The sequence below is a fragment of the Gossypium hirsutum genome, chromosome D08, assembly GCF_007990345.1.
Source record: "Gossypium hirsutum isolate 1008001.06 chromosome D08, Gossypium_hirsutum_v2.1, whole genome shotgun sequence".
In the NCBI taxonomy this organism is placed as follows: domain Eukaryota; kingdom Viridiplantae; phylum Streptophyta; class Magnoliopsida; order Malvales; family Malvaceae; genus Gossypium; species Gossypium hirsutum.
In genome coordinates this window covers 43,419,104-43,436,105 of record NC_053444.1, presented here as the reverse complement: position 1 = coordinate 43,436,105, position 17,002 = coordinate 43,419,104, and the positions used below count along the sequence as shown (strand labels likewise).

At 35.6% G+C, this 17,002-nt stretch overlaps 1 protein-coding gene and 1 long non-coding RNA gene across 2 annotated transcripts; one reads left to right on the top strand and one right to left on the bottom strand.

Moving 5' to 3' along the window:
• The first annotated feature begins 9,674 nt into the window (after positions 1–9,674).
• On the top strand, positions 9,675–11,907 carry LOC107910054 (ethylene-responsive transcription factor CRF2). The gene has a single exon (XM_016837802.2). It carries the CDS (start codon positions 10,600–10,602, stop codon positions 11,602–11,604), a length of 1,005 nt encoding a protein of 334 aa, XP_016693291.2. The 5' UTR covers positions 9,675–10,599; the 3' UTR covers positions 11,605–11,907.
• Positions 11,908–15,376: 3,469 nt separating this feature from the next.
• Positions 15,377–16,073, bottom strand: LOC121220084 (uncharacterized). The gene is made up of 2 exons (XR_005917241.1): positions 15,721–16,073; positions 15,377–15,608 (listed from the first exon to the last, which is right to left on the bottom strand). It is a non-coding gene; the product is annotated as an uncharacterized lncRNA (long non-coding RNA).
• Positions 16,074–17,002: the final 929 nt, after the last annotated feature.

Below are 17,002 nucleotides of genomic sequence, written 5' to 3'. Positions count from 1 at the left end.
AAAATAAAAGGAGGATCTTGAACAAATCTATTGAGAAATATAGTTATAGAATAAATTGATCAAAATAGAAAGACGCAACTCAAGTACAATTAAATTCGTGGAATTTTTGGAACAGTAGTCCAAATATCTAAAAGTAAAAAGCCAGTGAGAGTGCAAATGAAGTAGTTTTGCAAAAGCAGAATAAAAATATGAAGTTTTTCACTAAGTACTGGTATTGATTATAAAAATATATAATATTCTTTTGTGGTGGATGCAATAACCTTCAGACATTATTTTGACAATTCATAAAAAATTTAACGTGCGTCTAATGGTTATTGTTACAATCTTTGTAAATCATTATGCAGTAAAATTTATATTAAAATCCTTGAAGGATTTAGAATGCTAGAAGCATATTGAAATTCTCGGGAAATTATTCATTTATATGAATTGAAATAATTGAACATATGTGGTAAATTTGGCTTAGTCAACAATAGTTGAAAGAGGATTATAAAATGATCTAAAATACCTATTTGTATTTTTATAGAAGGATCATGATTAAAGTTTGCTATGATTATTGTTGAAACTCCTGAAGAGATCAAAATATATTTCCTCAAAATTTTCCCTCACTCATGATTTTCAAAAGAATGGTAATATAAATGCTTGGCAAATATATTCAAATAGTCATTTGAAAAACTAGTATTCAAGATTGAATACCTAGAATATGAGAAATATGTGATGTTTTCATGAGGGGAAGTAAATATGTGTTGCACTCTTTTTCCTTTAACCGAGGTTTTGTCCCATTGGGTTTTTGTGGTAAGATTTTTAATGAGACAACATATTATGCGTATTATAGATTGTGTACTCTTTTTCCTTTATTAGGTTTTTATCCCATAGGACTCCTAATAAGGCTTTAATGAGGCACATTATCTACCAATGGACATTCAAAGGGGAGTGTATGAATATCTTATTAAGTGGATGTCCATCATGATCAAGATAAAGTTTTAATGTACTTTAAATTTTAATAGTTATTAGAATTAGATCTCTACTTCTTTTATATTTTTTATGCTTATAAATAGAGACTCTGATGAAGCATTGTAATCATCCCTTTTTTTTGGTGATAGAATAAAGATACAACGTAAAAAAAAACTTAGACCCTCAAAGGAGGATTTTCAAACAATCTTAAACCTAGGATTCTAGTATGAACTGACTTAGCCAGACTATTAGCAATTAAGTTTTCCTCTCTAGGAATATACTGAATTTTCCACTACTCCATCTTCCTCAATATAAAATGAATTTTCCTAACTAAGACATTGTTAAAGTTCCCGAAGAATCTTCCAAGATTACATTAATAACTTCAATACTATCAGTTTGGATTAGGATTTTCTCAAAACGCCTATCCAAAATAAGGTTCAGCCCATCTAGTATTCCCCAAAGCTCTGCCTCCAAAACGGTGCAATTACCCAAATATTTGGCGAACCTAATGATCCACTCACCATTATGGTCTCTCACACAGCCACTATCTATAGCGAAGCCTTCATCAAACCTCACCGAACCATCTGTGCTCAAACTCACCCGACTATTAGGTAAAGGCCAATTATGAAGATAACTTCGTGCTTTATGATATGACATCCTTGAAATAGAGGAATATTGTCTCGCCCAACTGTATGAGATTTTAATAATCTCGTCAACACTCCATGTAATACCTTGGAAAATGAATAGGTTTCGATTCTTCCATATACGCCACACGATAATCCCTAAGAGACATGGCCAATCGATTCCACCCCAAGAAGAAAAATGGCTCTAAAAATTGTTCCTCATCCAGTCGAGAAGAGATTCAGAATAGAAAACAATTACTGTGGAATAAGCTTGTCCCAAATGCCTCTAGTAGCATTACAATCTCTGAGTATATGCAAAACATCTTCATAATCATGTTCACAAAAACCACAAGCATTGCTACTCCTAAAGCCGCTTTACCCTCTCAGCATTTGTTAAGAGACGTTGTTTTAGAGCCAACCAGATGAAAAATGAATTCGATGAGGGTCGTAAAACTTCCATGGTATTTCCCAGAGCTGATCTTTTAAGTTGAAAATGCCTTCACGAACCATCTCATAAGCGCTTTTGAGAGAGAATGAGCCACTAGAGTTAGCTCTCCAAATAATTCGATCAGGACTTGACGAAGGATGATGTGGTGGTACACCTATTATTTTGTTGATAATCTCCTCAGGAACCCAAGGCCTAAAAAGATCCAACTTCTAAGAGCCATCAACTACAACCATACTATTAAGAGAACAATCTAGAAAAAGGTTACCAAAATAAGGGATAAACTTAAATAATGGACCACAATTGGGAATCCAGGGGTCTTGCCATCACTTGATGCTATTTCCGTCTTCGACTGACTAGATTAAGTCCTCACGAATGAAAGGCTATACCTTAGAAATAGATCTCCATAAAAAGGAACACTGACTCCTTGACAAATCATTCGGTAAACCACTAGGGACTCTATATTTTGACCGAAGCACCTGAATCCAGAGGGCATTAGTATTAGAAATTATGTTAAAACCAACCTTCATCATGAAAGAGATATTGTGGTCTTTCAATTTTCTGAGACCAAAACCACTGTGAGACTTAGGTTGGCACACCGAATCCTAACTAACCAAGGCTATCTTTAAGCTACCATTATAAACTGCCTAGACAAATTTCTGAACTATGCACTTGATCTCATCACAAACACCTTTGGGAACCATCATTGTCTGCATGAAATAACTTAAAATCGAAAGAAGAATAGATTGCGCCCAAGTAACCCTTCCAGCTAAAGAAAGCTGACTGGCATCCCAGCTAGACAATTTATTACGCACCATTTCCATCACAAAACTCAAAGTGCTGTTGGTGACTTTGTCATGAAAAAAGTGGAACTCCAAGGTAATATCCCAAATTAGTAAATTTTTGAAAACCAAAGAAATCATTTATACGCCCCCAAGTTATCACCCACACCTTTTGAGAAAAAAATATTAGTCTTTCATGAATTAATTCGATGTCCCGAATAGTCTCAAAACTCTTCTAAAATATTTTTAATGACTCGAGCTTGATTCTCACTAGCATGACCAAAGAGTATCAAGTCATCGACAAAGAAAAGATGAGATAACGGTGGGCCACCATGGGATAGCCTAATAGGAGACCAATTATCCACATCAATAACATTACAGATACTGTGACCTAACCACTCCATGCAAAGAATAAACAGATAATGAGATAAATGACATCCCTGACGAAGGCCCCTAGCTAATTGAAATTTCTAGGTTGGGACACCATTCCACAAGACCTGCATAGTAGATCTAAAAATTGCAGACATAATAACATTTCGTAAGAAAACAAGAATACCTGCAGTTTGGAGCGACACCTCAATGAAGTTCCAGCATACTCGATCAAAGGCCTTCTTCAGGTAAATTTTGATGGCCATCCATTTCCTGTTTTTCTGCATACCTCTCATGGAATGAATAACCTCTTGAGTAATGATAATGCTATTAGTGATATTCCGTCCTGCAACAAAACCAACTTGCTCAGGAGCTAAGAGCTTCGGAAAGACCACTTTAAATCGATTGGCAATAATCTTTATGACCAACTTATAAAGAACAAAACATAAGCTGATTGGTCGGAACTCAGAGAAATCTACAGGATTCTAAGTTTTAGGGATAAGCACAATAAGAGAATTATTTAACTCCGAATCAATATTTTTCCCTTCGAAGACCTTCTTAACCCACGTACAAACCGAGGTACCAACATGATCCAGTTGACTTTGATAAAACAATGCATGAAAATCATCACTCTCTAGAGCCTTCAAGGGTGCCATATCAAAAAGAGCGGCTTTAATTTCCCTATCCAACATTTTTTGTTGAGAATATTAAAATCCTCATCTTTAAGGCACGAGAAAGCAACAAATGGGAAATCTCTCCTTGGCCTAGGATGCTCGCCATACAGATTGGAGTAAAAATTAACTGCTTCAAGCTTCAATTAATCATCATCCATAATCCACTCTCCCAAGCCATTTTTAAAGTAGTAATTCTATTTTGTTTACATCTTCTCAACGTGCGTGAGTAAAATAATTTTGTGTTGCGATCTCCCAAAACCAACTAGTCACAACGTATTTTTTGTCGCTAAAGAATCTCTTCATGATGAAGCACATTCTCCAATTCCTCTCTCCCATCCATCTCGACTTGCTTAAGAAACTCTGAGTTAGTTCTATCTCGTTCAATCTTAATATGTTCCAGTTTACGAGACAGGAGTTTTTTATGAGTAAAAATATGACCATAAACCTCTTTGTTTCAAATCTTAACTCGATCAGTGAACTTAGAATGTAAGGATGACATGCTCGCAAACTTCATCCATTTCTCTTTAACAAAGTCTGAAAAGGATGGATGTTCAATGAATCGGCTAAAAATCTGAACGGACGCCCTTTCAAATAATGAACCTCAGGAAAAAGAGACAATTTTAGAGTCTTGTGGTCAAATTTGAGCTGAGGTAAATTGGTCACCATTGAGTTCAGAAAATTTGTGCTCCAAGCAGTATTGCAAATAGCCCTGTTCAAACGCTCAACAATTCCCCCTTTTTTCCAAGTGAACTGTGACCCCTGGAAACCTAAATCTTGAAGTTGGGCGAAATCCATAAAATTACCAAAGAAATGACACATTTTCCCTAAAACTTGTCCTCCTTTTTTCTCACTAGAAGAAAGTATGGCATTAAAGTCACCAATTGCCACCCACGGGGACCAATCCAACGAAATAGAAGTTTGCAAAGCGTCCCATTGATGTTTCCTTTTCTAACTATTAGAACCACCATATACAAAAGAAACCAAAAAAGGCTGCCGAAAGGAACTGTCTGTAATTTTGGCTAAGACAAATTGGGGATGACTTTGGAGCACCTCCACACTAATCAAATCCTTCCACCAAGTCCAGATACCTCCTGAAAAATTAATTGCTTCTACATGATGAGAATTGTAAAACTGAGCTTAGCAATAACCAAATTCGCTTTCTCACCACTAACCTTAGTTTCTAAAAGACTGATCAAATCTGGTCTATACTCCTGATTATATTCCCGGAAGACTCTAACAAATTTATAACTCGCACATCCCTGACAATTCCAAGAAAAGATAGAAAATTTATAAATAAAATAAATATGAAAAACGACTAACGTTGTAAAAGATATTAGTAGCTCAGACACTACCAGATTTGACGTCTGGTTTATCTATAGAAATTCCAGCTTGCACACTAATGAGCTCTTCCATAGAGCCTAGAGCTTCTGGGAGGGAGACTCGTGAACTACTGGCAGGTTTGAATTCCCCCCACGCTCACGAATAGATTTAAATAAAGATTTCCTACTATGTCCATTTCCTTTTCTACTCTTAGCACCATGGCCTTTAGGAATATTTGAAGGGTTTGCATGCATCTTTGGTTTGGATTTATTATCCAACTTCTCTTGGAAAGTAACAACAATATGCTTTTTAGGGTTAAGAGCATTAGAAATTAGACCCACTTTAGCCTTAGGATGCTTTTCGAAAGTGGGATTCGAATGTAAAGAGGTAGCCTTATCATTTGAAAAGGAAATAAGAATTGTTGGGTCTTTATTCTTAATACCTGTTGCACCCTCTAAGCCCAAATTATAAGAATTTGAAATCTGGCCCGCAATCGGCTATAATCCAAAACATTCCAATGGAGACCCATTACACTTTTGTCGAAGGCCCAAAGTTGAATATGGCCTAAAATTTTCGGAAGTCATATCACCGACCCGCGGTGAGACATGGGCTTTTAATCCTAACTCCTATCCTGCGTTATTATCCCCCAAAGACCTAGATTTTATACTTGGCCCACAATCATCAACACAGCCCGACAGACCTTTACCCAAATTAACCACAATCATAGATCCAGACCCTTTTTCTATTTCCTTTCCTTTTAGGTTTTTGATGAAGTCTCCTTGAATAAACCTAGTCATTCCAAGAACCTTAAAAGGTGCCTCCAACTCCGACGTTAGATATTCAGAATCCATGGAAAATAGCTTTTCAAATTGAGAACCCACTGGATTTCCTTCTAAAATTTTTGTTTATTGTATACTAATTCCTTACTGTTTGCACCGAGATTTATGCTCAACCACCATCCATGGGCCAAAGGCTTATCCTATCGTCGGCAGAGCATCCCTCTTCTTCGCCGAAGCTGTTTCACTACTCAAAGAACTCTTGGGAATTTCTTCACCGCCGTGACTGCACTGATCTGTCAAAGAAGAAGGATATAAATTCTTAAGGTGTCCATATTTACCACACGAGAAACATACATCGGGTAATGCCTCAAATTCCACATGTTGGAGTCGGCCATTAACAAGCACTTGAGAGGTAAGCGGTTTTTCTAAATCGACAAAAATAGCCATTCTGGTGAATTGTCCCTTTTCCCGGTTGTCTATTTTAATATCAAGTTTAATCACTCTTCCAACCAAACTTCCAATCTCCTCTAAGATCTTTTTCTAGTACAGGAATTTCGACAGACCTGGAAAGTGAATCCAGGCCAACACACCGCATGGGAATGGTCTTGATGGGTCAAAATCCACTGTCCACAATAGGACTATGAGATAATGTCGAAACACTATTCAGGGACCTTGTGTTAGCGCCGTATCATAATCGACCTTACTTTGGAAACGAATAAGATAATATCCATTTGCAACATCCATTAGGGGAAAGAATTGTGTAGGTTTCTAGAGACTAGTGATACGATTATACAAAGCCCCATAGCCTATATTGTGCCCAAGCAACTTGACCACCACGGTGAACTCCATTCCCTTGATCAAGATTTTGCTAATGCGATCCGAGAAGTCAGTGGCAGGAATACCATTAAGGTTGGATCTACGAATATCCCCACCTTCAAACGCTAAATCAAGATTAGCGGCACCAACAAGAGAGTTAGAAACCGATCCTCCCAAGAGTTTATCTTTCCATGAAACTCCGCTTACCGGGGACGAGTCAACCACCATATTTGCCAAAGAGTCATCACTTCCATCCTTAAACCAAACTTTTTTGGTATTACGATCAGCGGTGGAGTCCTCTCCCTCGCCAATCCGATCGTCGGACAAAGATTCAGCGCCGCTCATTGTGAAAATTTCCAAAGTTCGTAATATGATTTTTTTTGTAGAGTTAAAACTTGAATGTGGTTAGAGGTCCCACTTTTTGTCGAGTGTATTGTAATCATCCATTTGATCAACAAAGTACATTCTTTATTGCTTTCATATTTTCTTTATTCTTTTCATCTTTCTTTATTTTATAATAGTTTTCAAGTTTTTTATTTTTAATTGATAATTCTTTTATTTATAAAATCAAATAATAAATATGTAATTATTTTTTAAAAACATCAACTAATTCTTTAGATATATTCTTCTTTATATATAATATTTATATGTAAAATATTTCTTTTCTCCGCCTATATTGTGGGGGTATGGTGATTTCTAATATTATAATATCAAATAATATTTCAAATATCATTATTATTTAAAATATGTAAAATATCATTATTTTTCATCTACACTGTGAGTATGATATTCAAATTTTTTTATATGTGAAATATTTCAAATACACATACAAAAATATATAATATGTCAATTTACTACACTTATGATATGGATTGAAAAATAAATATTACACATATAAAAAATATATTTACTAAAAATAATGATATTTGCAATAATTTTTTTTTGTGATTTACAATAACAGGGCAAAGCCCGAATAACCAATGCAACTAACATAACTTGAACCCAAGTCACACTTGGGGCAATAAACACCCTTGACCATAAGGCCATCACATGGGATTCAATATTTGCAATAATTATTTACAAATATGAATTAAAAATAAATAAAAAAACTTATAAACAATATATTTATTAATTATAAACACTAATTAAAAAAAGCTTGAAACAATATTAAAAAATACATATTAAAATGCTTATAAGAAGAATTGAACTTAGGCCTCAAAGATAAAATCATAATTATCTAGCCATCTAATTAAATGAGCTAATGTGTTAAAAATATTAATTAAAAAAAACTTTAAACAACATGAAATAAAAAATACAAATGTGAGCAGGAGAGGAATCAAACCCAAGGCTTAAGCTAAAAACACTAACACTTAACCACCTAACAAAAAAAACCTAATATGTCAATTTTCAATGAAAGAATGTTTTGTAAGACACGTTTTCACTGACACGACAATGAAAACGCACCCAGTAAAACATGTTTTTTTGTTAAAAAACAGCGTAGATCGATAAATTTAGAAAATTTCAGCATACTTTCTCTAATTATTTTCTTTTCAGCATATATATATATTAGCGTGAAACTCATCTAAATTTCTCAATTCAAACAGAGAGAAAAGAACACGAGAAAACAACGTTCAAATAAATAATTGTCCCCGACAAACAGAGAAACTCAGTAAATTCCAGTCTTTATTTACCTTAAATTCTTCTAATCGGTAAAAAGAAGAAAAAGGAAAATGTGATTCATCATCGCGTGATCTAATTAAAACGGTGTACATTAAATCTATATAGTAAAAACACCAAATATTATTGTTATTTTTTAGGGTTTAATTATATCCGAGGTCACTAAATTATTTGTAACTTTACATTTTGATCACTCAATTTTAAAAAGTTACAAAATAGTCATTAAACTATTCAAAAAATTTCATTTAAGTCACTTAACTATTCAAAAAATTTTATTTAAGTCATTGGGCTTTAATATTTTTTTAAAGTCTAGCTAGCAAGCTACAAGTAGCGATTTGACAATTGGTATGGTAAATTAGTACCCATCAAAGAGTAGAAAAATATATGCTAAATCCAAGTAGATTTGACAGTTAGCGTCAGAGATCAAGGAATAATTCGTGATGTTTAAAGTTGTTCCAAAAAAGAAACTAAACTGTGGAAAAGAAGGGAAATGAGATATTTCGATTGATGCACGCAATGCAAACATAAAATGTCATACGACAACGAATTTAATAGTCTAACGACTTAAATGAAAACTTTTGCATAGTTAAATGACCATTTTATAATTTTTTAAAATTGAGTAATCAAAACATAAAGTTATTAATAGTTTAATGAGCTTAGTGAAATTTATCCTATTATTTAATGATGCGTTGCTAATTAGATAAATTGACCCTGTGTTTCATCTGACGGCTAATATTTACTGTCGGCAGAACAAGTTGTTGGAGCCAATCAAAACTCGGGGCTACTCAAAGAAATAATAATAAATACAAGACACGTTTCAACCTCACACTGTGCTTGAATACATTCGAAAAAATACCCTCCATACACATCACAGCGTGGTCATTAAATAAGAAGGTAAAAAAAAATAGCGCCAACTTCAAGGTTGCCTCCCACGTTAGTCTCAGTTGTAGTAAAATTTCCCAGCTGTATAACGGCTTGGTCTGCAGCAGCTGTAATCTAACCACCTCTGGCAGTCATAAAATGACGAAAATGCCTACACAAGGTAAAAAAACGGAAGATTAACTAAGGAATTATGGAGGCAATTAAAGGTAGGAGTGGGTGTTAATAATCATTAACTACCGGTTCTAATTTTAGTCAAAGGGAGAGGAGTGGACTGACCCGAGTGTCTGGTGTCACGTGACCTGAATCTCTGATTTCAAGATTAAATCTTTTTTGGACAACACCTAGACACCTAGTCAGCATTCCCCCCGGTTCACCCTTCCCGTTGGATCTTTCTGTTTTCTGCCGGAATCTCATCATCGCCGATATGTCCCCGCCCTTTCTCTAACAACTTTTTTTTAAAAATGAATAAATAAATAAAATATATGGCATTTTAACCTTGAGCCAATTACGGCTGGTCCTATAAAATAGCTCAACTTTCGGTATATGCCTCAAATCTCTGCTTCATTTTTTCTGTCCTTTTACTCTCTTATCTATCAAAAGAGCTATTCTTCACTCCTCTTTGTGTTCTTTTTCCTTTTCCTTTTTCTTTTCCCTTTCCCTTTCTTTCTTTTAAGACTTTTCTTTTTCTTTATGTTTCCTGGAGAAAGTACTGTATATCATCAGAAAGCAATTTGTGTTCTTTGTTTCTTTTAGGATTTGGTTTTGAAAGTTACCCAAAATAGCAAGTCTGTGCTCTGTCAAGTGACTAAGAAAAGGCACTGTCTAGTGGTTTTTTTTTTTTGGTTCGCGGCATCTTCCCTTTTTCTTTTATCCTCTGCAACTTTTACCTACAGTTTTCTTTCTTTTCTTCTTTTTCTTCGCTCCGTTCTCTCACAACTACTGGTTTTTGCCATCGGGGTGCTTTCCGTACTGCTTGTTTAAGCGCACTATTGTTTTTTTGGGGATAACTTTCCTTGAAATTTCTCGTGCTCTTAAGTACTTTTGAGTAAAACTTTTAACAGATTAATGGTGGGCTTCTCTTCATTTCAAGCTTCTCATTAACGTGTTCATTGTTCAGCTTTCCTTTTTAGCCCTTTATTCTCCTGGGGTCAAGTCTCAAAGGAATCCCTTCTTTTCCCTCCGCTTTTATTTGACTACCCTTCCCACTCTCTCTCAATGACCAAGTGATAGAAGTTGAAAACCTGCAAATACACCAATAAGGCAAAATCGAAAAAAAACAGAATGGATCATTGTTCTGTTTCTTCAATCAAATACACAGAACATCGCAATCAAACCAAGCTCCTTTCACCACCGTTAAATGTCAAAGTCGAAAACCAACCAGAAATGAAGCCTCGCATTGTTCGGATATCAGTTACTGATGCTGACGCCACTGATTCCTCCAGCGACGAAGACGAAGAACAAACAACCCGAAGAGTCAAGAAATTCGTGAACGAGATAACTATCGGTTCATCATCATGTCCCGCCCAAAACGACGCTGCTTTCAGAAGTAAATCGTCGACTTTGTCCAGGAATTCTCGAAAAAGGCCGGCGGCTGTTTCTGTAGCAAAAGCGTCCTCCGCTAAGGTATTACCAGCCGGGAAGAAATTCAGAGGAGTAAGGCAACGGCCTTGGGGAAAATGGGCGGCTGAGATCAGGGACCCGCTAAGGCGTGTACGGTTATGGTTGGGTACCTATGACACCGCCGAAGAAGCAGCAATGGTGTACGACAACGCGGCTATTCAGCTGCGTGGTCCCGACGCGCTCACTAACTTTACCACTCCCCAGCAAAAATCACTGCAAGACAAAAACAGTCAAAAGCCGTTATCCAGCTCAGAGTACAACTCCGTGGAAGAATCCCACACCACCACCACCAATATTTGCTCCCCAACCTCCGTTCTTCGTTGTCCTTCGCTTTCGACCGACGAAGTAGATTCGCCGCAAAGCGTCAAAGAATCTCGAGAAATCGAGAGCGAACCTCGGGAGGATTCTTGCTGCATATCCAGAGAACACGTGTCGGATTTCTCCAGCAACCCATTCTCTATTCCAAGTGACATATTTAGTTCAGTACCGGATTTGTTCGACGACGATACGAGTTTTTTGAAAGATGATTTCGATAATGGATTTTTTAGTTCGTGTGAGGATTTCGAGTTCGAATTTGGTGGAGGCTTCTCCAGTTGGCAACATGTCGATGATCACTTCCAAGATATCGGGGATTTGTTCGGGGCGGATTCTATTTTAGCCATTTGAGAGAGTGGTCCTTCCTTTTTCTCGTTTAATGCCAGTTTTGCGGCAAGTTTTGTATCGGCGGGAACTGAAAATATCGGCAATTTTTTTCTTCTCTTTGTTTAATTAATATTGTTAATGAGTGAAGTTAAGAATATTAAACATCTCCGTCACAGTAACGGTGACGGACGAGTTTGGGTACGTGTTTTATGCTGTATCATGCTTATATGTTTGTTTTCGTGAAGGCACGTGATAAGAACATTTCAAAAGGCTAAGTTGTTTTATTTTATATTTTTTTCTTAATAATATGGGAAAAGGTTTTTTTTACCTTACTTTAGATTCTTATTATCTGCAGTGCACACGTGGTGTCAAACTCCATAAATATATTAGATTGTACAAATTTTGATAGTGTGTAATTTAATTATTACATTATAACTTGTCCTATAATCATAATTTATTCTAAATCTGATTTAAATATGTGCATGGAGTGTGGTGGATTCATGAATTACAAAGGAAGTTCCATACATACAGATATAGTTTTGTCCTACTGAATTGTTGATCTTGGTGTACCCCTAGCTAGACAGTACAAGCACCTTTCAAAGATGTTAGAAAGTAATGGGTTATGCGCTAACCATGTTTTTTCTTTTCCTAATTCTAGTGTTCCCTGTTGGTTTAGGGTCTGAACCTTAAAACTCTATCATTCACCAAGTCGAATGCATCGGACCCAATGGGCTTCAAATTTTTTCGAGTTGTAGTATGTCTCAATATTGGACTACATAATTTTACTTGTAAGCAAGTATACAAAATGTTAATTATTATTTTTCATTTCATTTTATAGCTATAACGAGATGAATCATAGTGTGACTTCAATTTTATCTCCTACGCTAGAATTACAGTTTAAGTATTACAGTTTGAGACTTTGATAGAAAATGATGAGAGAGACCCCCTCCGCCATATGGCATTTCAACATCTGGGTCCCTTTCTCCTAGTGTTTTGTCTGTGGGTGACATTTAGCAAATCAAAGTTGATCATCATTTTTTGGGCCAAAACTGGCATCATTACTCAACACTTGATCATCATGTGGGCTTTTAATCAAACACACCCACTCACCCCATAATCCAACACATTGAGCCTTGAAACAGTTTTCAATGCTTTGAGTGATGAAATGTATCATCAAATTGTGGTCCAACCATAAAATGGAGCAGTACAAACAAATGTCATAAGATTTTGGCATTGTTAGCTCTCTCTGAACCCTTGTAGCACCAGGGGAAAAAAGAGTATACTAACTGATGTTTCATAGACCTCATGTCTCATGAAAAGAGCTGAATTTTTTTATTAAATAAAAATTGTCATTATTCTAAAATAGTTACACTATACTCCCTAACATGACAAAATATGCTCTTCTATAAATCCCAGGCCACAATGTCTGTTTCTTTGTTGATGTAATGTTTTGTTTCTAGGTTTTCTAGTCTCATTGCCTCACAGTGTCTAGAACTTGGAACAGGTTTTTTTTATAACTCAAGCAAGCAGTTGGGGTTCTGAAAAAGTGAGAAAAGAGATGTCATTATCTGGTAGATTTTGGGCGATTAGGGTGATAGATTTGCAGGCATTTATGATGGATTTTTTTTTCCTGGGTGGCAGAGAGAGAGAGAGAGAGAGAGAGAGAGAGAGAGAGAGAGAGAGAGAGACCTACAACTAAGATTTTGTTTGCCCCTTGAGCTTTCCCCTATTGATGAATAGAGACGGTAAAAGTCTCAAGTTCATGGGTCTTTTTTCTTGTGGGTATGTGATTTACTTGAGGGCCGGGGAGGGGGCGGGGGGGCTAATGATCATTAAAGGAAAACCAAAATTTCTCCAAATCTTTTCTTTTCTAGTTTATCAAGAAAAGAAAGGGTTCCATATTTATTGACCACTGCGGTCTCTTAAAGGAAGCATTGGTCTTTGAAGCAGTAAGAGGTCATGTTAGGGAGCGAAAGGGCACAAAATTCCACAACTTTGGAGACATTCAAGAAAAAAAGAAAAACAATCCAGAAGATTTTTGTTTTGAAATAACGAAACTCAATCATGGCCGTACACGTAATGTCAGGCTAACGGTGTTCCATCTCCTCGTTCAGTGCAAGTAGGCTGGGCTAAGGCAAGGGTCCTGGTCCCTGGTCCCCAGACCCTTTACATCCAGCTCACCCATTTCTTTTCCATTGTTTTTTCTTTGAAGCTTCGGCTGTCACGAGCCATCGCCCTGTGGTCCCACTTATCTTTCCCCTACATCATTTGGACCCTTCATTTTGGATAACTATGGCTCATTGGGGAGATCCACATAAGCATCCTGGCCCATTATTGACTGGGCCTTAACGTATTTCACAGAGAGAAATACCCAAGGGCTTAATAATATTTTAACTGGGATTTGAGTTTGGGCAGAAGATGGCTACCTCAGAATGAATATATATCATGGACTGGGGTTACAAGTTGCATGAGAGTGCATCAAAGCGACTTTCAAGCACAGCGAATTAAGTTATTTGCTTCCAGACAACCTAGTGTACAACAAATCTTTTACGGATTCTGCAGTTAGCAATATTGAAGAATTCTCTAATCTTTCATTATTTATAGATCACCAAGAAATACAACAAAGAAATGTGACTGACAATTCTCACTAACAAAATCATATTATTTGGCTTTCCAATAGTTACAATTGCATATTTCACCAAGCTATGCGTCTTTTCATCCAAATTATAAATTGTTTAAGCTATTTATAATAAGATGTTGGTGTCATTCGTTTGGTAGGGGTTGTTTATACTATCCATTTGCTGATCATTTCCTTTATTCTTCCCAAATCAAATTAAATTGTAATTTTTACGATAAGAAAAATATAATTTCATAATTTTAATAGACTATATCTTTATAATTTTTAAAGGATTAAATCAAAATTTTATATTTTTAGGAGGGCTAAAGCATAATTTTATTTTTACTAATTTAAAATTTAAAAGGGACCATACGAAAAAATTTTCATTTTAGGGGGGTCGGGCCCCTACCAGCCCCCTAGTTTTGCCACTGTAAATCACCATTGGTGGCATGTAAGAAAAAACAACATCAAAGTCTCACAATTCAAAGTTCCTAATTGGCATGTACACTAGAATTTCTATCTACACTAACTCGGTTTAGACCTAGAACTGAATAAACTTGACTTTGACATTAAGATTGTAACACCTCAAACTTGACTTGAAAGTTCAATCGGATCTAGAGTGTCACAGTGGTCGCCGAAGTAACCCGCTCAATTAATCATTCATTTTTTTACAATAATCTGTAGCTCAATTTAACAATTTGTACAATAGTTGAATCAATAAATAACTTAACATGCCTTGACAACACCTCAATAATACTAAGGTGGATTAATAATAAATAGTAAAGGAATGACTAGAACAATATACTCAATACCATAGACAAATTAGCATAAGAAAAATAATACCAAATGAAGCTACAATTCATATAATTAAAATGTATAAATAATATGAGCAAAATCAAAACCATTGTAACCTTATTAACAAAATTTAAAATTAACACACCAAAAAACACGAGTTTAGTATAACCAAAATAACAAACATATTATATTGTTACATCTTATTGCTTTGGTAGATGGATGTCATTTTTTTTCTTTTTGCATGTTCTTGGCAAATGCAAGAAACCCATATTGACCATATTTATGAGGAGATAACCGAGAAGCGTCGCATCGAGAGAATGCTAAAATGGAAGATTAATAAGCAAAGAAGTAATTGAGAAATGATTATGAGAATGCCACTAAACATAATAAAATTGAAGTCATCAAATTATCCACGGGAAAAAGCCAACAAGAGTTTGCCTAAACTTATACAAGCATAGTTACAAATCATCCAGCATATCCCCCCCTCTCCCTAGAAATTTGATAATCTAACAAATGGCTCAAAAGTTGAAGCATAAGTCAGCGACATGAATCATGTATGTAAGCAACAATGCCACCAGCATCAATACACATGCAACCCCTTGGTCAATCGATGTTCCTGTTCCTCCACATTAAACAAAGTTAATTCATTTTATGAACATTGATAAATAAAAATGGAATTTATTGTCAAAAGTCATATTTAAATAAAATAATAGAGGGAGAGAACAAACCGTCGTTGGTGGTGGGGGCAAGGGTAGGGGCAAGGGCGGGGGACTGGGCTTGAACAGTAACAGGCGAGGCAATCATACCAATAGCGAGAGCCGCTAGAACAGGCACAAAACAAAATCTAAGAACTGCCATATTTATTTCCCCAATAAATGAAAAGAATAAAATAAATAGTGGATCTCTCTCTGCGCTGCCTTTCAAAAATTGAATGGCATAGGACAGCCGACGCAGAGAGAGTAAATTGGTTATTTTTCCTATAGTTTTTGGTGGCTGTTGAAGCACAATAGAGAGGGTGAGACATTATTTATAGAGTGATAAAGGTTGGTGGAGTCAAAACTGGAATAAGCCAACCATCACTCATTTGCATGTAAAAAGTAAAAAGTAAGAATAGCATAGAACTTGTGGGATGGAGATACCACCCAACCTTATGTTTCGGATAATCCATAGAATTTTTCTTCTTTACTAAAAAAATTCAAACTTTTTAGTTATATTGTTTTATCAATATGATATATGTAAACACGCTAGTTGAGTGTAAAATTGAAAATATACAAATCTATTTACTTGTCGATTGAGTCTTAAATCGATTGGCATAAGTATTATTGTCAATGTAGAAGAACATGTGTTCGAGTGCACTGAAACGCATTATCCTCTTATTTATGGGTTGAGAAGGGCTATGGGTAGTTATAAGCATTAGATAAAAAAAAACAGATATGATTAATGTTGACACCATTTTTTTTGATAAAACGGGGTCGACTTGAATTTTGAAAACGAAAACGAAAACGGGAGTCGCCACTAATCTTTTTTGATGAGGTGTGATCGGGTCACCTCGAAAAGTGGTTGTTTTTAATAAATGATTTAATTTTATTAAAACAACGATTTTGGTCCACGAAATTCAGAAAACAGGTTCGAGAGTGGTTACATACGAGGAAGAATTAGCACCCTCGTAACGCCCAAAATTGGTACCTAGCTGATTAATTAATGTCTTAGTGACGAAAATTGAAAACTTTGAAGAAATTTAAAATACGATCATTTGTTTTAAAACTTATATAAATCAAGTTACTCGTTAAGACCCTCTCATTTCAGAAAGAGAAAATGTCACACCCAATGAGTTAGGGCACGATATTTTACCTCTTCAGAAATGAGTTTAGCTGAAAACTTGCACAATAAAATTTAAAAGGGTATTCAATTGTTTAAGTCACGTGAAAATTTTGCAACCCAATACGTTAGGGCACGATTTCTCAAAATATTAAACATTGAATATTGCCTTTATTTATTTTATTATTATTT